Genomic DNA, 22,214 nt, shown 5'->3' on the forward strand with positions numbered 1-22,214 from the left:
TGTGTGTGTGTGTGTGTGTGTGTGTGTGTGTGTGTGTGTGTGTGTGTGTGTGTGTGTGTGCTGACTCATTATGAGATACACCGAGCTCTCCTTGGGATTTAGGGTGTTTCTGTTGTTTCGACAGTGACTGTATCATGCATGACCAGGTGACTTGTCTTGAAACCAGATCTGAACTAATGGAGTTAGTTAGCTTCGGCTTTGATAATAGCACATCCATGTCCATTTACTGATAAATAATATCACTTTTTTTTGCCATTTTGTATTATTAAGTTGTTTGTTTCAGTGGCTAAATATAAATCACAGTAGTTCCACAGGTCCAGTACATTTCCAACCTGTATATCTCTCTGATAGATTTTGAGCTGTTTGTTTTGCTTAACAGTGGACTTTCCAACTACTCTTATCAAGCCCGCTGGTTACCCAACTCTACTGCTGGGAAGTAACGCACCCCACAGTGGATTCACCCCTGAAACTCCTCCCACAGAAGGAGCAAACCCTAGACAGGATAAAAGCCAGGGCTGGAGAGGGAAGGCACTATTACAGACCCAGAATCAGCGGTGGAGATGTGGGTCGGCAAGTTGCTGTGTCTGGCCGCTCTGGCTGTAGCCCTCTCCTTACCTACCTTATCTGATGGAGCTGCACTACAAGTGTTGTCAGCTCCTAACCTGCTGCGTGTGGGCAGTAATGAGAACATCTTTGTGGAATCTCAGGACCATGCAGGAGGTCCCCTGAATGTTAAGATCATGGTGAAGAACCACCCTACGCAGAGCAAAGAGCTAGTCTCTAAATTAGTGGTTCTGGATCAAGCGAACAACTTCCAGGCTATGACACAACTGGTCATCCCAGAGGGGGACCACTTTGTGGATGACCCCAAGCAGAAGCAGTATGTGGTCCTCCAGGCCCAGTTCCCTGACCGCCTCCTGGAGAAGGTTGTCCTGGTCTCCTTCCAGTCTGGATACATCTTCATCCAGACTGACAAGACCATTTACACTCCGGCCAGCACCGTCTACTACAGAGTGTTCTCTATGACTCCTGGCCTGGAGCCTCTGACCAGGGAGATATTTGAGGACAAGGAGGTCGCCAAGAACAAAGAGATCGCAGTCTCTGTGGAGATCATGACTCCTGAGAACATCACCATCTTCAGGGAGATCGTCAACCCAGACAAGGGAGTCAAATCTGGACAGTTCAAACTCCCTGACATTGTCAGTTTCGGGACCTGGCATGTAGTCACGAGGTTCCAGAGCACTCCTCAAAAGACCTTCTCATCTGACTTTGAGGTCAAGGAGTATGTTCTGCCCAGCTTCGAGGTTAGTCTGAACCCAGCTAAAGCCTTCTTCTACGTTGACGACAAAGACCTGACTGTTGACATCACTGCCAGGTATCTATACGGTAAGGAAGTGACAGGGACAGGCTATGTGGTGTTTGGTGTCATCACAACAGATAACGAGAAAAAGAGTTTCCCTGCCTCTCTGCAGAGAGTAGAGATCAAAGAAGGTAAAGGAGTGGCTTGTCTGAAAAAGGAACACATCACACAGACTTTCGACAAAATCCATGATCTGGTCAAACAGTCCATCTTCGTATCAGTCAGCGTGTTAACAGAGGGTGGGGGGGAAATGGTAGAGGCAGAGAAGAGAGGGATCCAGATTGTCACTTCGCCATACACCATCCTCTTCAAGAGAACGCCCAAATACTTCAAACCTGGCATGCCCTTCGACGTCTCTGTTTACATTACGAATCCCGACAACTCTCCAGCAAGTGGAGTGGAGATTGAAGTGACTCCAGATAATGCTAAAGGGGTGACCAGGGCCAACGGTTTTGCCAAAATATCACTTAACACCGTGAAATCAGCCACAGAGCTGGCAATCACTGTGAAGACCAAGGACCCGGCGATCCTCCCCAACAGACAGGCAGAGGCCACCATGAAGGCTCTCCCCTACAGAACTTCCACCGGGAACTTTCTCCATGTCGGGGTTGACTCTAATGAGCTGAAGATAGGAGACCCCATTAAGATCAATCTGAACCTGGGACCCACCCCCATACAAATCCATGACCTTACATACATGTTCCTGAGTAGAGGTCAGCTGGTGAAAGTGGGCCGATTCAAAAGACAGGGCAACGCGCTGGTGACACTGTCAGTGCCTGTCTCCAAGGAGATGCTTCCGTCGTTCCGCATCGTAGCGTACTACCATGTGGGAGCAGATGACTTGGTGGCAGACTCTGTCTGGGTTGACATCAAGGTCTCCTGCATGGGCTCACTGAAAGTGACATCGACCAGGGCCAAGGCATCCTATGAGCCTCGTAAGGCTTTCAGTCTGACCATCACTGGAGACCCGGGAGCTAAAGTAGGACTGGTGGCTGTAGACAAGGGAGTCTACGTTCTCAACAGCAAACACCGTCTCACACAGGCCAAGATCTGGGACACCATAGAGAAGCATGATACAGGCTGTACAGCTGGAGGAGGAGCAGACAATATGGGGGTGTTCTACGATGCTGGTCTGGTATTTGAGACCAACACTGCTAAAGGGACTGGGATCAGAACAGACCCCAGCTGTCCTGTTAGTTCTAGGCGGAGACGAGCAGTGACCATCAGTGACGTCATCACTAGTATGGCCAGTAAGTACAATGGTCTGGCCAAGGAGTGTTGTGTGGCCGGGATGAGGGACAACACCATGGGATATACCTGTGACAGACGGGCCCAGTACATCACAGATGGGGACGTCTGCGTCCAAGCCTTCCTTGTCTGCTGCACTGAGATGGCCTCCAAGAAGATAGAATCCAAACAGGATGCACTGCTGCTCTCACGCAGTGAGGAGGATGATGATGATGCGTACATGCGGTCTGAAGACATTGTGTCTCGTAGTCAGTTCCCTGAGAGCTGGATGTGGGAGGACACCAATCTTCCTGAATGCCCTGACAAAGAAAAGCACTGTGAGTCCACATCTTTACTTAGGAACAACTTCCTAAAGGATTCCATCACCACCTGGGAAATAACAGCCATCAGCCTGTCTAAAACTCATGGCATCTGTGTGGCAGATCCATTTGAGATGATAGTTCTAAAGGAGTTCTTCATCGACCTCAAGCTGCCCTACTCAGCCGTCCGCAATGAACAGCTGGAGGTCAAAGCAATCCTCCACAACTACAGCGATGACCCCATCATTGTGCGTGTGGAGCTGATGGAGAACGGTGAGGTGTGCAGCTCGGCAAGCAAGAAGGGTAAGTACAGGCAAGAAGTGAACATGGACGCCATGTCCACCCGGGTTGTCCCCTATGTCATCATCCCTATGAAGCTGGGCATGCACTCCATTGAGGTCAAGGCATCTGTGAAAAACTCTGGCAGCAATGACGGGGTGAAGAGGGATCTGCGCGTTGTGGCTGAGGGAGTGCTGGTCAAGAAGGAAACCAACGTACTCCTGAACCCGGCTAAACATGGTGGTGAGCAGACGTCACACATACCCAGTGGAGTGCCCCGAAACCGGGTGCCAAACTCTGATGCTGACACACTGATCAGTGTGACAGCTGGAGAGCAGACCAGTGTGCTGGTGGAGCAGGCCATCAGTGGAGACTCTCTGGGCAGTCTGATAGTTCAGCCAGTCGGGTGTGGGGAACAGAACATGATCTACATGACCCTGCCTGTCATTGCTACACACTACTTGGACAACACCAAAAAGTGGGAGGATATTGGCCTGGACAAACGGAACACAGCCATCAAGTACATCAATATTGGTTACCAACGTGAGCTGGCCTACCGTAAAGAAGATGGCTCCTACGCTGCCTGGGTCAGCAGACAGAGCAGCACCTGGCTGACAGCATACGTGGTGAAGGTGTTTGCCATGTCCAGTACATTGATCAGTGTTCAGGATAACGTGCTTTGTACTGCTGTCAAGTGGCTGATCCTGAACACACAACAGCCAGATGGAATCTTCAATGAGTTTGCTCCTGTCATTCACGCAGAGATGACGGGCAACGTGAGGGGATCGGACAATGACGCCTCCATGACAGCTTTTGTTCTCATCGCAATGCAGGAAGCAAGCTCACTGTGTGAGGCGTCTGTCAACAGCCTACCAGGCAGTATGGCTAAGGCAGTAGCGTACCTCGAAAAGCGTCTGCCCCACCTGACTAACCCTTATGCTGTAGCTATGACCTCCTATGCTCTGGCCAATGCAGGGAAACTCAACAAGGAGACTCTACTGAAGTTCGCCTCTCCACAGCTGGACCACTGGCCAGTCCCTGGTGGTTACCAGTACACGCTGGAGGCCACGTCGTACGCCCTGCTTGCCCTGGTCAAGGGGAATTTCTTCGAAGAGGCCGGCCCCATAGTCAGGTGGCTCAACAAGCAGAAGAAGGTGGGAGGGGGATATGGATCCACACAGTCCACCATCATGGTGTTCCAGGCTGTGGCTGAGTATTGGAGCCACGTGAAGGACCTGAAAGACTTTGACTTGAACATCAACCTAGAGGTGGCAGGCAGGGCATCAGTCACCAAGTGGTCCATCAACAACAAGAACCAGTTCCACACTCGTACAGACAAGGTCAAGTCCATAGACAAGGACTTGACTGTAAAAGCCTTAGGAAATGGTGAGGCGACCTTGTCGGTGGTGACACTGTACTATGCCCTGCCAGAGGAAAAGGACAGTGACTGTGAAAGCTTTGACCTCTCTGTCACCCTCACTAAGATGGACAAAACAAGCCACGAGGACGCCAAGGAGTCATTTATGCTCACTATTGAGGTGTTGTATCGGAACTCAGAGAGAGATGCGACCATGTCTATTCTGGACATCGGCTTGCTGACCGGCTTCATTGTAGACACAGACGATCTGAAAAGGTTGTCCACGGGGAGGGAGCGCTACATAGAGAAGTTTGAGATGGACAAAGTTCTATCTGAAAGAGGATCTCTCATCCTATATCTGGACAAGGTGTCCCATAAGTTAGAAGACAGAATATCCTTTAAGATCCACAGAGTACAGGAAGTGGGAGTTCTACAGCCAGCTGCCGTCTCTGTATATGAATACTACAACCAGAAGCACTGTGTGAAGTTCTACCACCCGCAGAGGGAGGGTGGTACTCTGAGCAGACTGTGTCTTGGAGACGTGTGCACGTGTGCGGAAGAGAGCTGCAGTATGCAGAAGAAAGGCGAGCCAGATGTCAACCGCATAGACAAAGCCTGCGGCGCGGGACTGGATTACGTTTACAAAGCTACGGTGGTGGACTCGAAGTTGACGACACACACAGATACTTACACCATGAAGATCGATTTGGTCATCAAGCCAGGTACTGACGAGGGAGTGGAGGGGAAGAATCGTGACTTCATGGGACTGTCTTACTGTAGAGAAGCTCTGGGTCTAATGCAGGGGAAAACATACATGATTATGGGGAAGTCTGAAGACCTGCACAAAGTGAAGGATGAAGGACCGTTGGAGTACAAGTATGTCCTAGGTGAACAGACATGGATAGAGTACTGGCCCTCACAACAAGAGTGTACATCCAGAAACTACAGAGAAGTCTGTCTGGGCATTGATGAGTTCATCAACCAGATCACAACCTTCGGCTGCCCTGTTTAGTTTCTCTTCTTGCTTTGTTAAATTTAAATTTTTGTAACATTGCAATCCAGGTTGCATGCCCTGTCATAACTCATTGTAACCTAGAGAATGTATGGAGATGAGTTTGCCCACTTGGAATATATTCTGTTAGAAACTGACCAGTAAATTATGTACACCGTGCATAAAGAATTTTTTCTTTAAAGTTAACATATGATGATGACGACTGCAAATGGCACACTTATACATTTAAGTGTGCCATTTGCAGTTGTCATCGTCATTGATTACTATGACATGGTCACATTTCTATGGCTTTATTTTAGCACTAAAATGACCCTGCCTGCTGTAATAAGCATGAAAGAAATGCATTAAAAAACATATTAATTCTAATTCCTTTGTGTGCATACCACCAGTCATTATGGGGATGTAATTTTTTATTGGTTTTAAACACCAAACAAAGACATTTAAGTTTAAGGTTGAGTGGGATGGTAACTGTTTCTGTTCACTATTTGAGCACCAAAATGTCCAAATATCTCATTCTGGTCCATATGGCAAGTCAGTCAGAGTACTATATATCTTTAGGCACTTCATCATTGTTTTTACCAAATGCGATCAGGATTAACAAACATTTCTCCTGCCCCATATGGCACGAAGCAAATAAGATGTACTGTATACAAATCAGTCAGGGTAATAGACACTTTCATCACTGCTTTTACCGATGTGGAAACTTGTTTATAGAAACAAGATCATTTATAATCAGGGGTTAATATATTATGAGCAAGGTTTTGACATTAGGGGTGCAGACAAAGGACACTGACCTTTACCAGGAGGAAGTGTGTCTCCGTCATTGAGCTTTTGTTTTACAGACATGTCATCATGGGAGATATGCAGTATGTATTTTAGCAGACAACAGTTGAAGTGGGATCTCACACACACACACACAGACACACACACACACACACACACACACACTGATGTGGAACCTTTCATGTAAGCCTTGGGAATGACACAGCTAGAGAGCTCTGAGTGTTTGAAGGACATTTCAGTCTCAATCAGTGAAGATTAAAGACAAAAATACCAATAATCACCCCACATTAACCATAGCCCAACATCCTCACTCTCTTCCTGAACCCAGATGACAAAGCCTGGTGCTAACATGCGTCCTTTGTCGTGATCTTGTCAACATTCTGATTGTGTCCACATTTTTTGACAGGTGTAGACAATCCAAAATACACATTGTGAACTAATTGTAATCAGATCTTTCTGACCACATCCAGAGGTAGTCAGGCATGCATTGAATTTTTTGTATTATTTTTTTTACCTTTATTTAACTAGGCAAGTCAGTTATGAAGAACAAATACTTATTTACAATGACGGCCTACACTCCATTGTATCTGGACATCTTACAAGTGTACAGATCTGGTTGGTAAAACAATTTAACTCATCAATATACTGTAGCAAAAGTAAAATGATTGGCTAAGCATGACATTATTTTGAAACAATAACTCTTTATTTGTATTTATTTAACTAGGCAACTCAGTTCAGAACAAATTCTTATTTTCAGTGATGGCCTAGGAACAGTCTGCCTTGTTCAGGGGCAGAAGAACAGATTTTTTGACCTTGTCAGCTCAGGGATTCAATCTTCCAGCCTTTCAGTTATAAGTCCAACACTCTAACCACTAGGCTACCTGCACATGGAAGGACCAGGAAATCTGGTCACAATGCCGAGAGAATGGACAGATAACACATTGTAATACTCTTTATTATTTTAACAAACCTAACGCAATGGTAAATCTAAGTGCAGGTAATATTGCTACAGGTTCAGGGTTGTGTCAAAAATATTTTTGCTATTTTCCCTATCATAATTATTGGCTCACCTGCTGGAGTTGGCACGGAAGGGCTGGGTTTTGATGAATTAACAAGTTGTCGGTGTGTCGAGGCTTGGACCCTCACTGGCCAATCAGAACATGCTCCATGGCGAAATGTGTGGTTGCTTTAGGTTGTGTATTTACAGTTTTTTATGTATTGCCATGGAATCAACTCCAATTCCAATGTTAGTCCGTTATAGTTTGTTAAATGGCTTACATAAACGAAATAACAAACTATAAACCTATCCTATCTTTGCCAAATAGGCTAACTAGAACCAGTTTGCACATTGTTCTAAGTAATTGCATGGCCTCAATCTCATTATCACTGATATAGGGGCTAGGCCTACTGTAAACTGCATTATGGCTGAGCATGGACATGCCAACCATTGTCAATAGGCAAGATTAAATTCATTACTGATGAGGTCTAAAAAGAGAACAAATAATTCTAATCAAATTCTAATCAAAACTAAACAAATTGTTTTAAATAGGAAAATGGTATGTTTGAATCAATGTCACTGTTTCAACGTCATAGCTTGAGTAAAATAACATACAGTACCAGTCAAAAGTTTGGACACACCTACCAATTCAAGGGTTTTTCTTTATTTTTACTATTTTCTACATTATAGAATAATAGTGAAACATCAAAACTATTAAATAACATATATGGAATCATGTAGTAAGCCAAAAAGTGTTAAACAAATCTAAATGTATTTTAGATTTGAGGTTCCATATTAGCCACCCTTTGCCTCGATGACAACTTTGCACACTCTTGGCATTCTCTCAACCAGCTTCACCTAGAATTTATTTCAATTAACAGGTATGCATTGTTAAAAGTTCAATTTGTGGAATTTCTGTACTTCTTAATGAGTTTGAGCCAATCAGTTGTGTTGTGACAAGGTAGGGTTGGTATACAGAAGATTGCCCTGTTTGGTAAAAGACCAAGTCCACATTATGGCAAGAACAGTTCAAATAATCAAAGAGAAACGACAGTCCGTAATTACTTTAGGACATGAAGGTCAGTCAATCCAGATTTTTTTTTAAACTGCTACGGGGCTGCCTTCAGGCGAGTCTTGTGAGGCTTGTTTTTTTTGGGATGTCTCATGGACTGACAAATACCGCTGCACTGTAGCTCGGCCACCTTTCACCACAGATATCTCTAGCGTAAAAAGACACATTTCGATTGGGATTGTTTTGGTTTGCCAATTAGTTTTCCACAGGGCCACAGAAATTGACTCAAGAGGGTTAAGGCAGCAGGACATTTTGGAAGCAATTGAGAACATCAGTGTTATTGATCTTAGCACATATTGATGGTTTAAAGATGCACTATGCAGAAATCGCTCCTCCATTTCCTGGTTGCTGAAATTGTAATAGTTTGCCTAATTTTTGAGTTTGTCACAAAACAAGTAAGTATAGTGCAGAGAGTCATTGCACCATCTAAATATATTTTCCATATCCAAAAATATTGTATTTTCAGCTGTTTGAAGCTGCTGTTCAAAACCGAAAGTTAAAAACAAAACTGAAGCACAGGAAGCATAAAAATAGCGCACACATAACAGATCTACCGCTTCTTAGAATTGCTTTGAGAATGAGAATGACAGATCTATGACTCATATTTCTATGTGGATTTGTTCACATAATAAGTTACATAATGCATTCCCCCCAAAAAATGTGTCTATTAATGAACCCCTGCGTCAATCTAAGTAGCATAATAAAGAAATCAAAATCAAAATCTGTCAGTTTAAACTAGAGATGTCTGCATCGAATGCGTTTCAATCCACCACATCCGCGTGTGGCGGCCTTACCCATCTGTGGTAAAAGGTGGCCGAGCTACAGTGGTGTATGTCAGACCCTGAGACATTCCAAATATCGTTCTTCTCACAAAAATGTCTGTAGGCCAAACAGTTTGGCCTACAAAACTAATATGAACATTCTATGGAAAGATGAGACTCTCATGAACACAATGGTTTTGCAGTTCCAGTTTAAAAAATGAAGTTTTGTGCCTGCCCAATAAAAGGGGTTAAATAGGTATCTCCTAGAATTTTAAGAAATGGGCTATAGTAGTATAGGCCAAATTCAATCTAAAGGGGTCCTAAAATTTAAGAGCTATATAAGAAAGCTCAGGAAATAAAATGGTTTTATTTCTTTACACATATTTAATCCCATTTTATGGGTAGGCACCTTTGTACTTCCATTAATTTTTTTAACTGGTACCGGTCACCTTCAGATGAGTCCCGAGGTACTTGTCGCAGAGCAAAACAGAGGTCACCGTCTTGTTCGTGAAAGTCTCATCTTTCCATAGAGACAGACTCTTCAAAACCTTATTCCTTATGATTCATTTTTTTACTGTCTTTTTTGCCATTTATGAATATGTTATTCAATTAGTTTCTGTGGGCTATAAAGCCCCCCCAACGGCTTAGACGTTTAGAGGTTAACGAGAGATCACCTCAAGATAGAACTGTGGCTAACATAGGCTCAACATAGGCCCTTCATGTTTTTGGTTCTTGATCTGAAACGGGCCTTCTAAAGGCTGTAACTTTGGCAAACATGGAGTCCAACTAATATAGACTGACATTTATGGGTATGCTTCGTGAAACAATGGGTTTCAGGCTACTAACACCCCATCTATTTGCAAAAATGTTTTCACCTTGTCATTATGGGGTATTGTGTTAAGATGGGTGAGAATTTTTCATTTATTTAATCCATTTTGAATTCAGTTTGTAATGCAACAAAATGTGGAATAAGTCAAGGGGTATGAATACTTTCTGAAGGCACAGTAGTTAATTATAGTAGCCTTGGTGAGTAACCCCCACTCATCAGACTTTGCCATGTAATCCACCAACCCACCCCATCCCTGTCCACATCACTATCCAATGGTCCCTGTCCAGGATTGTTTAATTATTACATTGAACAAAACCCTGCTAGTGTCAGGGGTGAAAAGGTGACGTTAACACAGTGTGTGTGGTTACGGTTCTTCTCGTCACTGACAGGAATAGGTATCGCAGTTTGGCCCGTTATCAAACACAGGCTGACCCAAAGATGGGGTCTACCTAGGGTTGCAAGTTTTCCAGGTGGACGTTTCTCGATAGGTCTTGTGCTATGCATCTGTAGGCCTTACAAAAGTATGTTTGTGTGTGTGTGTGTGTGTGTGTGTGTGTGTGTGTGTGTGTGTGTGTGTGTGTGTGTGTGTGTGTGTGTGTGTGTGTGTGTGTGTGTGTGTGTGTGTGTGTGTGTGTGTGTGTGTGTGTGTGTGTGTGTGTGTGAGTGTGTGTGTGTGTGTGTGTGTGTGCGTGCGGGTGCGTGCGGGTGCGTGTGCGTATGCGTGTGTGTGTGTGTGTATTCCACATCTGTTGCTATGGGGTAATTATGTTAGGGACAAAACAGGATGCATCACAATAATTGTTTTTTCCAAAATAATAGTAATACATGTATGTTTTGTAATGCCAATCCTGGTTATAGGTAACAATCCTTCGTATGAACTGCCTACATTTTTACACATATTATCCATTAATTGTGGAAATGCATTAAGATATGCAAGATTTTTTATTATATACTGAAAAAATATATATACGCAAACATGTAAAGTGTTGGTCCCATGTGTCATGAGCTGAAATAAAAGATCCCAGAAATGTTACACACGCTTAAACAGCATGATCATTACACAGGCGCACCTTGTGCTTGTCACGTTCTGACCATAGTTATTTTGTGTTTTCTTAGTGTTGGTCAGGACGTGAGCTGAGTGGGCATTCTATGTTGTGTGTCTAGTTTTCCCGTTTCTAAGTTTGGCCTGATATGGTTCTCAATCAGAGGCAGGTGTTAGTCATTGTCTCTGATTGGGAACGATATTTAGGTAGCCTGTTTTGTGTTGGGTTTTGTGGGTGGTTGTCTTCTGTCTTCGTGTGTCTGCACCAGACAGAACTGTTTCGTTTTTTTCACATTTGTTGTTTTGCATTTTGTAGTGTTCACGTTTATTGTCTTTATTAAACATGATGAACACTAACCACGCTGCGCTTTGGTCCTCTCCTTCGTCCACAGAAGAAAGCCGTTACAGTGCTGGGGACAATAAAAGGCTTCTCTAAAATGTGCAGTTTTGTTACACAACAAACTCAAAAAGGGTGAAGATATTAATTAACAATAATTTTGTTCAAATGTGCCAATTGTTCAAACAGAGCCGCAAGGTAGATGGATTCTTTTAAATATATTATTGAACCATTAACAGATTTGGCTCATTAATCTATACGTTCCAAATCATAATGATCAACGCTTCATTGGAAATATATATAATCATTTATCAAGCCTACAAGCAATACAATATTCTATTATTACGGCGGGAGATTATAATACGGTTTTAATTACCTCAATGGACCGTAAAGAAAATCACACTATAAACTATCACCCTTATGCACTTAAGAAAATCACGAATATCATTGATATATTGGAACTATTTGATATAAGGAGGCTTAAATATCCTGACCTACTGAGATATACATGGGGGAGGCTCAATATAGCTTGTCGTATTGACTACTTTCTTATGTCATTCTCGATGGCACCAAAAGTTTAAAAAGTGTCAATAGTGGACAGAGTGCGGTCATCGGACAATCAAATAATTGGCATATACATTACTCTTACAGAATGTCCACGTGGGCAAGGATGTTGTAAAAACAAATTGGATGACAACTTGATTTTAACCAGGACAGAATATTTTATAACTGACGTTTTCCGACATAACGAACTGTAGGTATAGCAGATCCCCTTATTGTATGGGACATTTTTCAATGTGCCTTTAGAGGCCATGAAATTCAATACTCATCTTTTAAACAAAAGCAATTTAGGTCAAAATAATTCAGAATTACAAAGGAATAGATGGACTAACAGTACAGATAGATAGCAATACAAACTGTACCACAGAGGCACATAATACGTTAGAGGAAAAACAAAAAGAAATGGAGGAACATACTCAAGAAAGATCAATTGTTATATATTATGAAAAATAAAGCGAACTGGATAGAATATGAGGGAAAATGCACCAAATTATTTTTTAATCTTCAACATAGAAATGCGACCAACATTTTTTTCCTATTAATAATGCAAAATTAGCAGAATATAACTTTTGTGAAACATCACAGCACAGTTGAAAAATATATGGCATATAAAACACAAAAATGCATGGTGTTCAGAGATAGATGGGGGGTTTGAGTGAAACTGATGGGTGTGACTAACAATTACAAGATAACTAATGTAAAATATACTGTGTCCATAAAATGTATATAGGCTCAAAACAATTGTGAAACAGCATAGCTGAAAAATATATGGCAAATAGAAACTGGATGTTCTTCAGAGATAGATGGGAGGGGTTGAGAGTAGAGAAAGGATGGGACTAAAAGACTCTCAGACCATGAGAAACAAGATGCTATGGTCTGATCGAATCAAGATTGCACTCTTTAGCCTGAAAGCCAAGCGTGACGTCTGGACGAAACCTTGCACCATTCCTACGGTGAAGCATAGTGGTGGAAGCATCATGCAGTGGGGATGTTTTTTCAGCGGCAGGGACTGGGAGACTAGTCAGGATTGAAGGAAAGATGAACGGAGCAAAGTACAGAGAGATCCTTGGTGAAAACCTGCTCCAGAGCACTCAGGACCTTAGACTGGGGTGAAGATTCACCTTCCAACAGGACAACGACCCTAAACACACAGCCAAGACAACGCATGAGTGGCTTCGGGACAAGTTTCTGAATGTTCTTGAGTGGCCCAGCCAGAGCCCGAACTTGAACCCGATCAAACATCTCTTGAGAGATCTGTGCAGCGACGCCCCCATCCAACCCGACAGAGCTTGAGAGGATCTGTAGAGAAGAATGGGAGAAACTCCCCAAATATAGGTGTACCAAGCTTGTAGTGTCATACCCAAAAAGACTTGAGGCTGTAATCGCTACTAAAAGTGCTTCAACAAATTACGGAGTTAATTTGATTTTTGATGAGGGAAAAAAAAGTTTAAATCCGTTTTAGAATAAGGCTGTAACTAAACAAAATATGGAAAAAGCCCAGGGGTCTGAATACTTTCTGAATGCATTGTACTTCCTTTCATTTTTTAAACTTGTACCGGTCTGCCTTCAGGCGAGTCTTGTAAGGCTTGTGGACGTGTTCGTGATTGACTCACCTATCCATAGAGGTGTAATATTAGTGTTTGTGAGAATACTGTTTTTTGGGATGTCTCATGGACTGAAATACAGTGGTGTTTGTCAGACCCTGAGACATCCCAAAAATCGGTCTTCTCACAAAAATGTCTGTAGCATCCAAACAGTTTGGCCTACAAACTAATATCATCACTCTATGGAAAGATGAGACTCTCATGAACATGATGGTTTTGTGCCTATCCAATAAAAGTGGATAAATATGTATCCCTAGAATTTTAAGAAATGGGCTATAGTAGTATTGTGTTATTCAATTAGATTATATGGGCTATAGTAGTCAAGCCCCCCTCCCCAACGGCTTGGACTTTTAGAGGTTAGCGTGAGATCACCTCAAGATAGAACTGTGGCTAACATAGGCTCAACATAGGCCCTTCATGTTTTTGGTTCTTGATTTGAAACGGGCCTTCTAAAGGCTGTAACTTTGGCAAACATGGAGTCCAACTAATATGGACTGAATTTTAAATGGGTATGCTTCGTGAAATAATAACCTGCAAAGGGACTGCGAATGAAAATTAGCTGGCTGGCTAAATCCAGCACTTTTACTGAAACGTTGATTAAAGTGCAATGACCCTGTAAAAATAAAATAAACTCAACTCAACAATGGGTTTCAGGCTACTAACACCCCATCTATTTGCAAAAATGTTTTCACCTTGTCATTATGGGGTATTGTGGTCACATGGGTGACAATTTTTATTTTTTTAATCCATTTTGAATTCAGTTTGTAATGCAACAAAATGTGGAATAAGTCAAGGGGTATGAATACTTTCTGAAGGAACAGTAGTTAATTATAGTAGCCTTGGTGAGTAACCTCCACTCATCAGACTTTGCCATGTAAGTTTTCCAGGTGGAGGTTTCTCAATAGGTCTTGTGCTATGCATCTGTAGGCCTTAAAAAAAATTATGCAACCACTTGACTGTGCAGATAATGAAGAAAACATGGCAGTTGGTGTTCAGTAAATAGGTACATTGTTTCGGATTGTTTCAGCCAGGTGTTCAACGTTAGTTGATTGCAAGCACTTTCATAGCAAAGCCATGGTAACAAGATTATTTGAGAAATACATCATTATAGAACTGACTGAGTGTGTGTGTGTGTGTGTGTGTGTGTGTGTGTGTGTGTGTGTGTGTGTGTGTGTGTGTGTGTGTGTGTGTGTGTGTGTGTGTGTGTGTGTGTGTGTGTGTGTGTGTGTGTGTGTGTGTGTGTGCTGATTCATTATGAGATGCACAGAGCTCTCCTTGGCATTTAGGGTGTTTCTGTTGTTTTGACAGTGACTGTATCATGCATGACCAGGTGACTTGTCTTGAAACCAGATCTGAACTAATGGAGTTAGTTAGCTTCGGCTTTGATAATAGCACATCCATGTCCATTTACTGATAAATAATATAACTTTTTTTTGCCATTTTGTATTATTAAGTTGTTTGTTTCAGTGGTTAAATATAAATCACAGAAGTTCCACAGGTCCAGTACATTTCCAACCTGTATATCTCTCTGGTAGATTTTGAGCTGTTTGTTTTGCTTAACAGTGGACTTTCCAACTACTCTTATCAAGCCCGCTGGTTACCCAACTCTACTGCTGGGAAGTAACGCACCCCACAGTGGATTCACCCCTGAAACTCCTCCCACAGAAGGAGCAAACCCTAGACAGGATAAAAGCCAGGGCTGGAGAGGGAAGGCACTATTACAGACCCAGAATCAGCGGTGGAGATGTGGGTCGGCAAGTTGCTGTGTCTGGCCGCTCTGGCTGTAGCCCTCTCCTTACCTACCTTATCTGATGGAGCTGCACTACAAGTGTTGTCAGCTCCTAACCTGCTGCGTGTGGGCAGTAATGAGAACATCTTTGTGGAATCTCAGGACCATGCAGGAGGTCCCCTGAATGTTAAGATCATGGTGAAGAACCACCCTACGCAGAGCAAAGAGCTAGTCTCTAAATCAGTGGTTCTGGATCAAGCGAACAACTTCCAGGCTATGACACAACTCGTCATCCCAGAGGGGGAGCACTTTTTTGTGGATGACCCCAAGCAGAAGCAGTATGTGGTCCTCCAGGCCCAGTTCCCTGACCGCCTCCTGGAGAAGGTTGTCCTGGTCTCCTTCCAGTATGGATACATCTTCATCCAGACTGACAAGACCATTTACACTCCGGCCAGCACCGTCTACTACAGAGTGTTCTCTATGACTCCTGGCCTGGAGCCTCTGACCAGGGAGATATTTGAGGACAAGGAGGTCACCAAGAACAAAGATATCGCAGTCATTGTGGAGATCATGACTCCTGAAAACATCACCATCTTCAGGCAGATCGTCAACCCAGACAAGGGAGTCAAATCTGGACAGTACATCCTCCCTGACGTTAGTTTCGGGACATGGCATATAGTCACGAGGTTCCGGAGCACTCCTCAAAATACCTTCTCATCTGACTTTGAGGTCAAGGAGTATGTTCTGCCCAGCTTCGAGGTTAGTCTGACCCCAGCTAAAGCCTTCTTCTACGTTGACGACAAAGACCTGACTGTTGACATCACTGCCAGGTATCTATACGGTAAGGAAGTGACAGGGACAGGCTATGTGGTGTTTGGTGTCATCACAACAGATAACAAGAAAAATATCTTCCCTGCCTCTCTGCAGAGAGTAGAGATCAAAGAAGGTAAAGGAGTGGCTTGTCTGAAAAATGAACACATCACACAGACTTTCCACAACATCCATGATCTGGTCAAACAGTCCATCTTCGTATCAGTCAGCGTGTTAACAGAGGGTGGGGGTGAAATGGTAGAGGCAGAGAAGAGAGGGATCCAGATTGTCACTTCGCCATACACCATCCTCTTCAAGAGAACGCCCAAATACTTCAAACCTGGCATGCCCTTCGACGTCTCTGTTTACATTACGAATCCCGACAACTCTCCAGCAAGTGGAGTGGAGATTGAGGTGACTCCAGATAATGCTAAAGGGGTGACCGGGACCAACGGTTTTGCTAAAATATCACTTAACACTGTGGCATCAGCCAGAGAGCTGGCAATCACTGTGAAGACCAAGGACCCAGCGATCCTCCACAACAGACAGGCGGAGGCCACCATGAAGGCTCTCCCCTACAGAACTTCCACCGGGAACTTTCTCCATGTTGATGTTTGTTCTAATGAGTTGAAGATTGGAGACCCCATTAAGATCAATCTGAACCTGGGACCCACCCCCATACAAGTCCATGACCTTACATACATGTTCCTGAGTAGAGGTCAGCTGGTGAAAGTGGGCCGATTCAAAAGACAGGGCAACACACTGGTGACACTGTCAGTGCCTGTCTCCAAGGAGATGCTTCCGTCGTTCCGCATCGTAGCGTACTACCATGTGGGAGCAGCTGACCTGGTGGCAGACTCTGTCTGGGTTGACATCAAGGTCTCCTGCATGGGCTCACTGAAAGTGACATCGACCAGGCCCAAGCCATCCTATGAGCCTGGTAAGGAGTTCAGTCTAACCATCACTGGAGATCCGGGAGCTAAAGTAGGACTGGTGGCTGTAGACAAGGGAGTCTACGTTCTCAACAGCAAACACCGTCTCACACAGGCCAAGATCTGGAACACCATAGAGAAGCATGATACAGGCTGTACAGCTGGAGGGGGAGCAGATAATATGGGGGTGTTCTACGATGCTGGTCTGGTTTTTGAGACCAACACTGCTAAAGGGACTGGGATCAGAACAGACCCCAGCTGTCCTGTTAGTTCAAGGCGGAGACGAGCAGTGACCATCAGTGACGGCATCACTAGTATGGCGAGTAAGTACAATGGTCTGGCCAAGGTGTGTTGTGTGGACGGGATGAGGGACAACACCATGGGATATACCTGTGACAGACGGGCCCAGTACATCACAGATGGGGACGTCTGCGTCCAAGCCTTCCTTGTCTGCTGCACTGAGATGGCCTCCAAGAAGATAGAATCCAAACAGGATGCACTGCTGCTCTCACGCAGTGAGGAGGATGATGATGATGCGTACATGCAGTCTGAAGACATTGTGTCTCGTCGTCAGATCCCTGAGAGCTGGATGTGGGAGGACACCAATCTTCCTGAATGCCCTGCCCAAGACAAGCACTGCGAGTCCACATCTGTAATAAGGAACATCATCCTAAAGGATTCCATCACCAGCTGGCAAATAACAGCCATCAGCCTGTCTAAAACTCATGGTATCTGTGTGGCAGATCCATTTGAGATGATAGTTCTAAAGGAGTTCTTCATCGACCTCAAGCTGCCCTACAGAGCCGTCCGCAACGAACAGCTGGAGGTCAAAGCAATCCTCCACAACTACAGCGAAGACCCCATCACTGTGTGTGTGGAGCTGATGGAGAATGACGAGGTGTGCAGCTCGGCAAGCAAGAAGGGTAAGTACAGGCAAGAAGTGAACATGGATGCCATGTCCACCCGGGTTGTCTCCTATGTCATCATCCCTATGAAGCAGGGAATGTACTCCATTGAGGTCAAGGCATCTGTGAAAAACTCTGACAGCAATGACGAGGTGAAGAGGGATCTGCGCGTTGTGGCTGAGGGAGTGCTGGTCAAGAAGGAAACCAACGTACTCCTGAATCCGGCTAAACATGGTGGTAAGCAGACGTCACACATAATCAGGGGAGTCCCCCGAAACCAGGTGCCAAACTCTGATGCTGACACACTGATCAGTGTGACAGGTGGAGTGCAGACCAGTGTGCTGGAGGAGCAGGCCATCAGTGGAGACTCTCTGGGCAGTCTGATAGTTCAGCCAGGTGGGTGTGGGGAACAGAACATGATCTACATGACCCTGCCTGTCATTGCTACACACTACCTAGACACTACCAAAAAGTGGGAGGATATTGGCCTGGACAGACGGAACACAGCCATCAAGTACATCAACATTGGTTACCAACGTGAGCTGGCCTACCGTAAAGAAGATGGCTCCTATGCTGCCTGGGTCCACAGACAGAGCAGCACCTGGCTGACAGCATACGTGGTGAAGGTGTTTGCCATGTCCAGTACATTGATCAGTGTTCAGGAAAACGTGCTCTGTTCTGCTGTCAAGTGGCTGATCCTGAACACACAACAGCCAGATGGAATCTTCAATGAGTTTGCTCCTGTCCTTTACGCAGAGATGACGGGTAACGTGAGGGGATTGGACAATGACGCCTCCATGACAGCTTTTGTTCTTATTGCCGTGCAGGAAGCAAGATCACTGTGTGAGCAGTCTGTCAACAGCCTACCAGGCAGTATGGCTAAGGCAGTAGCGTACCTCGAGCACCGTCTGCCCCACCTGACGAACTCCTATGCTGTAGCTATGACCTCCTATGCTCTGGCCAATGCGGCGAAACTCAACAAGGACATTCTACTGAAGTTCGCCTCTCCACAGCTGGACCACTGGCCAGTCCCTGGGGGTTACCAGTACACGCTGGAGGCCACGTCGTACGCCCTGCTTGCCCTGGTCAAGGTGAAGGCCTTCGAAGAGGCCGGTCCCATAGTCAGTTGGCTCAAAAAGCAGAAGACGGTGCGAGAGGGATACAGATCCACACAGTCCATCATCATGGTGTTCCAGGCTGTGGCTGAATATTGGAGCCACGTGAAGGACCTGAAAGACTTTGACTTGCACATCAACCTAGAGGTGGCAGGCAGGGCATCAGTCACCAGGTGGTACATCAACAACAAGAACCAGTTCCACACTCGTACAGACAAGGTCAAGTCCATAGACAAGGACTTGACTGTAACAGCCTCAGGAAATGGTGAGGCGACCTTGTCGGTGGTGACACTGTACTATGTCCTGCCAGAGGAAAAGGACAGTGACTGTGAAAGCTTTGACCTCTCTGTCACCCTCACTAAAATGGACAAAACAAGCCACGAGGACGCCAAGGAGTCATTTATGCTCACTATTGAGGTGTTGTATCGTAACTCAGAGAGAGATGCGACCATGTCTATTCTGGACATCGGCTTGCTGACCGGCTTCATTGTAGACACAGACGATCTGAAAAGGTTGTCCACGGGTAGGGAGCGCTACATAGAGAAGTTTGAGATGGACAAAGTTCTATCTGAAAGAGGATCTCTCATCCTATATCTGAACAAGGTGTCTCGTGAGTTAGAATACAGAATTTCCTTTAAGATCCACAGAGTACAGGAAGTGGGAGTTCTACAGCCAGCTGCCGTCTCTGTATATGAATACTACAACCAGAAGCCCTGTGAGAAGTTCTACCACCCACAGAGGGAGGGTGGTACTCTGAGCAGACTGTCTCTTGGAGACGTGTGCACGTGTGCGGAAGAGAGCTGCAGTATGCAGAAGAAAGATGAGCCAGATGTCAACCGCAACACTACGGTGCTGTCCTAGGAGAACAGACATGGATAGAGTACTGGCCCTCACAACAAGAGTGCACATCCAGAAACTACAGAGAAGTCTGTCTGGGCATTGATGAGTTCATCAACCAGATCACAACCTTCGGCTGCCCTGTTTAGTTTCTCTTCTTGCTTTGTTAAATTTAAATTTTTGTAACATTGCAATCCAGGTTGCATGCCCTGTCATAACACATTGTAACCTATAGAGTGTATGGAGATGAGTTTGCCCTCTTGGAATATATATTGTTAGAAATTGACCAGTAAATGATGTACACCGTGTATATCAACATCAAAAAAATCTTTAAAGTTAACATATGATGATGACGACTGCAAATGGCACACATACATTTAAGTGTGCCATTTTCAGTTGTCATTGTCATTGATTACTTTTGCGCTAAAATGACCCTGCCTGCTGTAATAAGCATGAAATAAAGCATTAAAAAACATATTGTCTCTTTCCTTTGTGTGCATATCACCAGTCATTATGGGGATTTAATTGTTTATTTTAAACACCAAAAAGAGACATTTAAGTTTAAGGTTGAGTGGGATGGTAACTGTTTCTGTTCACTATTTGAGCACCAAAATGTCCAAATATCTCATTCTGGTCCATATGGCAAGTCAGTCAGAGTACTATATATCTTTAGGCACTTCATCATTGTTTTTACCAAATGCGATCAGGATTAACAAACATTTCTCCTGCCCCATATGGCACGAAGCAAATAAGATGTACTGTATACAAATCAGTCAGGGTAATAGACACTTTCATCACTGCTTTTACCGATGTGGAAACTTGTTTATAGAAACAAGATTATTTATAATCAGGGGTTAATATATTATGAGCAAGGTTTTGACATTAGAGGTGCAGACAAAGGACACTGACCTTTACCAGGAGGAAGTGTGTCTCCGTCATTGAGCTTTTGTTTTACAGACATGTCATCATGGGAGATATGCAGTATGTATTTTAGCAGACAACAGTTGTAGTGGGATCACACACACACACACACACACACACACTGATGCGTAACCTTTCATGTAAGCCTTGGGGATGACACAGCTAAAGGGCTCTGAGTGTTTGAAGGACATTTCAGTCTCAATCAGTGAAGATTAAAGACAAAAATACCAATAATCACCCCACATTAACCATAGCCCAACATCCTCACTCTCTTCCTGAACCCAGATGACAAAGCCTGGTGCTAACATGTGTCCTTTGTCGTGATCTTGTCAACATTCTGATTGTGTCCACATTGTTTTTACAGGTGTAGACAATCCAAAATACACATTATGAACTAATTGTAATCAGATCTTTCTGACCACATCCAGAGGTAGTCAGGCATGCATTGAATTTTTTGTATTATTTTTTTTACCTTTATTTAACTAGGCAAGTCAGTTATGAAGAACAAATACTTATTTACAATTACGGCCTACACTGCATTGTATCTGGACATCTTACAAGTGTACAGATCTGGTTGGTAAAACAATTTAACTCATCAATATACTGTAGCAAAAGTAAAATGATTGGCTAAGCATGACATTATTTTGAAACAATAACTCTTTATTTGTATTTATTTAACTAGGCAACTCAGTTCAGAACAAATTCTTATTTTCAGTGATGGCCTAGAAACAGTCTGCCTTGTTCAGGGGCAGAAGAACAGATTTTTTTACCTTGTCAGCTCGGGATTCGATTTTGAAACCTTTCAGTTACAAGTCCAACACTCTAACCACTAGGCTACCTGCACATGGAAGGACCAGGAAATCTGGTCACAATGCCGAGAGAATGGACAGATAACACATTGTAATACTCTTTATTATTTTAACAAACCTAACGCAATGGTAAATCTAAGCGCAGGTAATATTGCTACAGGTTCAGGGTTGTGTCAAAAATATTTTTGCTATTTTCCCTATCATAATTATTGGCTCACCTGCTGGAGTTGGCACGGAAGGGCTGGGTTTTGATGAATTAACAAGTTGTCGGTGTGTCGAGGCTTGGACCCTCACTGGCCAATCAGAACATGCTCCATGGCGAAATGTGTGGTTGCTTTAGGTTGTGTATTTACAGTTTTTTATGTATTGCCATGGAATCAACTCCAATTCCAATGTTAGTCCGTTATAGTTTGTTAAATGGCGTACATAAACGAAATAACAAACTATAGACCTATCCTATCTTTGCCAAATAGGCTAACTAGAACCAGTTTGCACATTGTTCTAAGTAATTGCATGGCCTCAATCTCATTATCACTGATATAGGGGCTAGGCCTACTGTAAACTGCATTATGGCTGAGCATGGACATGCCAACCATTGTCAATAGGCAAGATTAA

General features: G+C 43.9%; 2 protein-coding genes across 2 annotated transcripts; both read left to right on the forward strand.

Moving 5' to 3' along the window:
• The first annotated feature begins 526 nt into the window (after positions 1-526).
• LOC120048323 (complement C3) lies at positions 527-5,921 on the forward strand. Its single transcript, XM_038994209.1, has 2 exons — positions 527-5,737; positions 5,800-5,921. Exon 1 carries the CDS (start codon positions 561-563, stop codon positions 5,553-5,555), a length of 4,995 nt encoding a protein of 1,664 aa, XP_038850137.1. The 5' UTR covers positions 527-560; the 3' UTR covers positions 5,556-5,737; positions 5,800-5,921.
• Positions 5,922-15,234: 9,313 nt separating this feature from the next.
• LOC120048325 (complement C3-like) lies at positions 15,235-19,933 on the forward strand. The gene has a single exon (XM_038994211.1). The coding sequence runs from the start codon at positions 15,286-15,288 to the stop codon at positions 19,891-19,893; it is 4,608 nt and encodes a 1,535-aa protein (XP_038850139.1). The 5' UTR covers positions 15,235-15,285; the 3' UTR covers positions 19,894-19,933.
• Positions 19,934-22,214: the final 2,281 nt, after the last annotated feature.

This window comes from Salvelinus namaycush, chromosome 5, assembly GCF_016432855.1.
Source record: "Salvelinus namaycush isolate Seneca chromosome 5, SaNama_1.0, whole genome shotgun sequence".
NCBI lineage: Eukaryota > Metazoa > Chordata > Actinopteri > Salmoniformes > Salmonidae > Salvelinus > Salvelinus namaycush.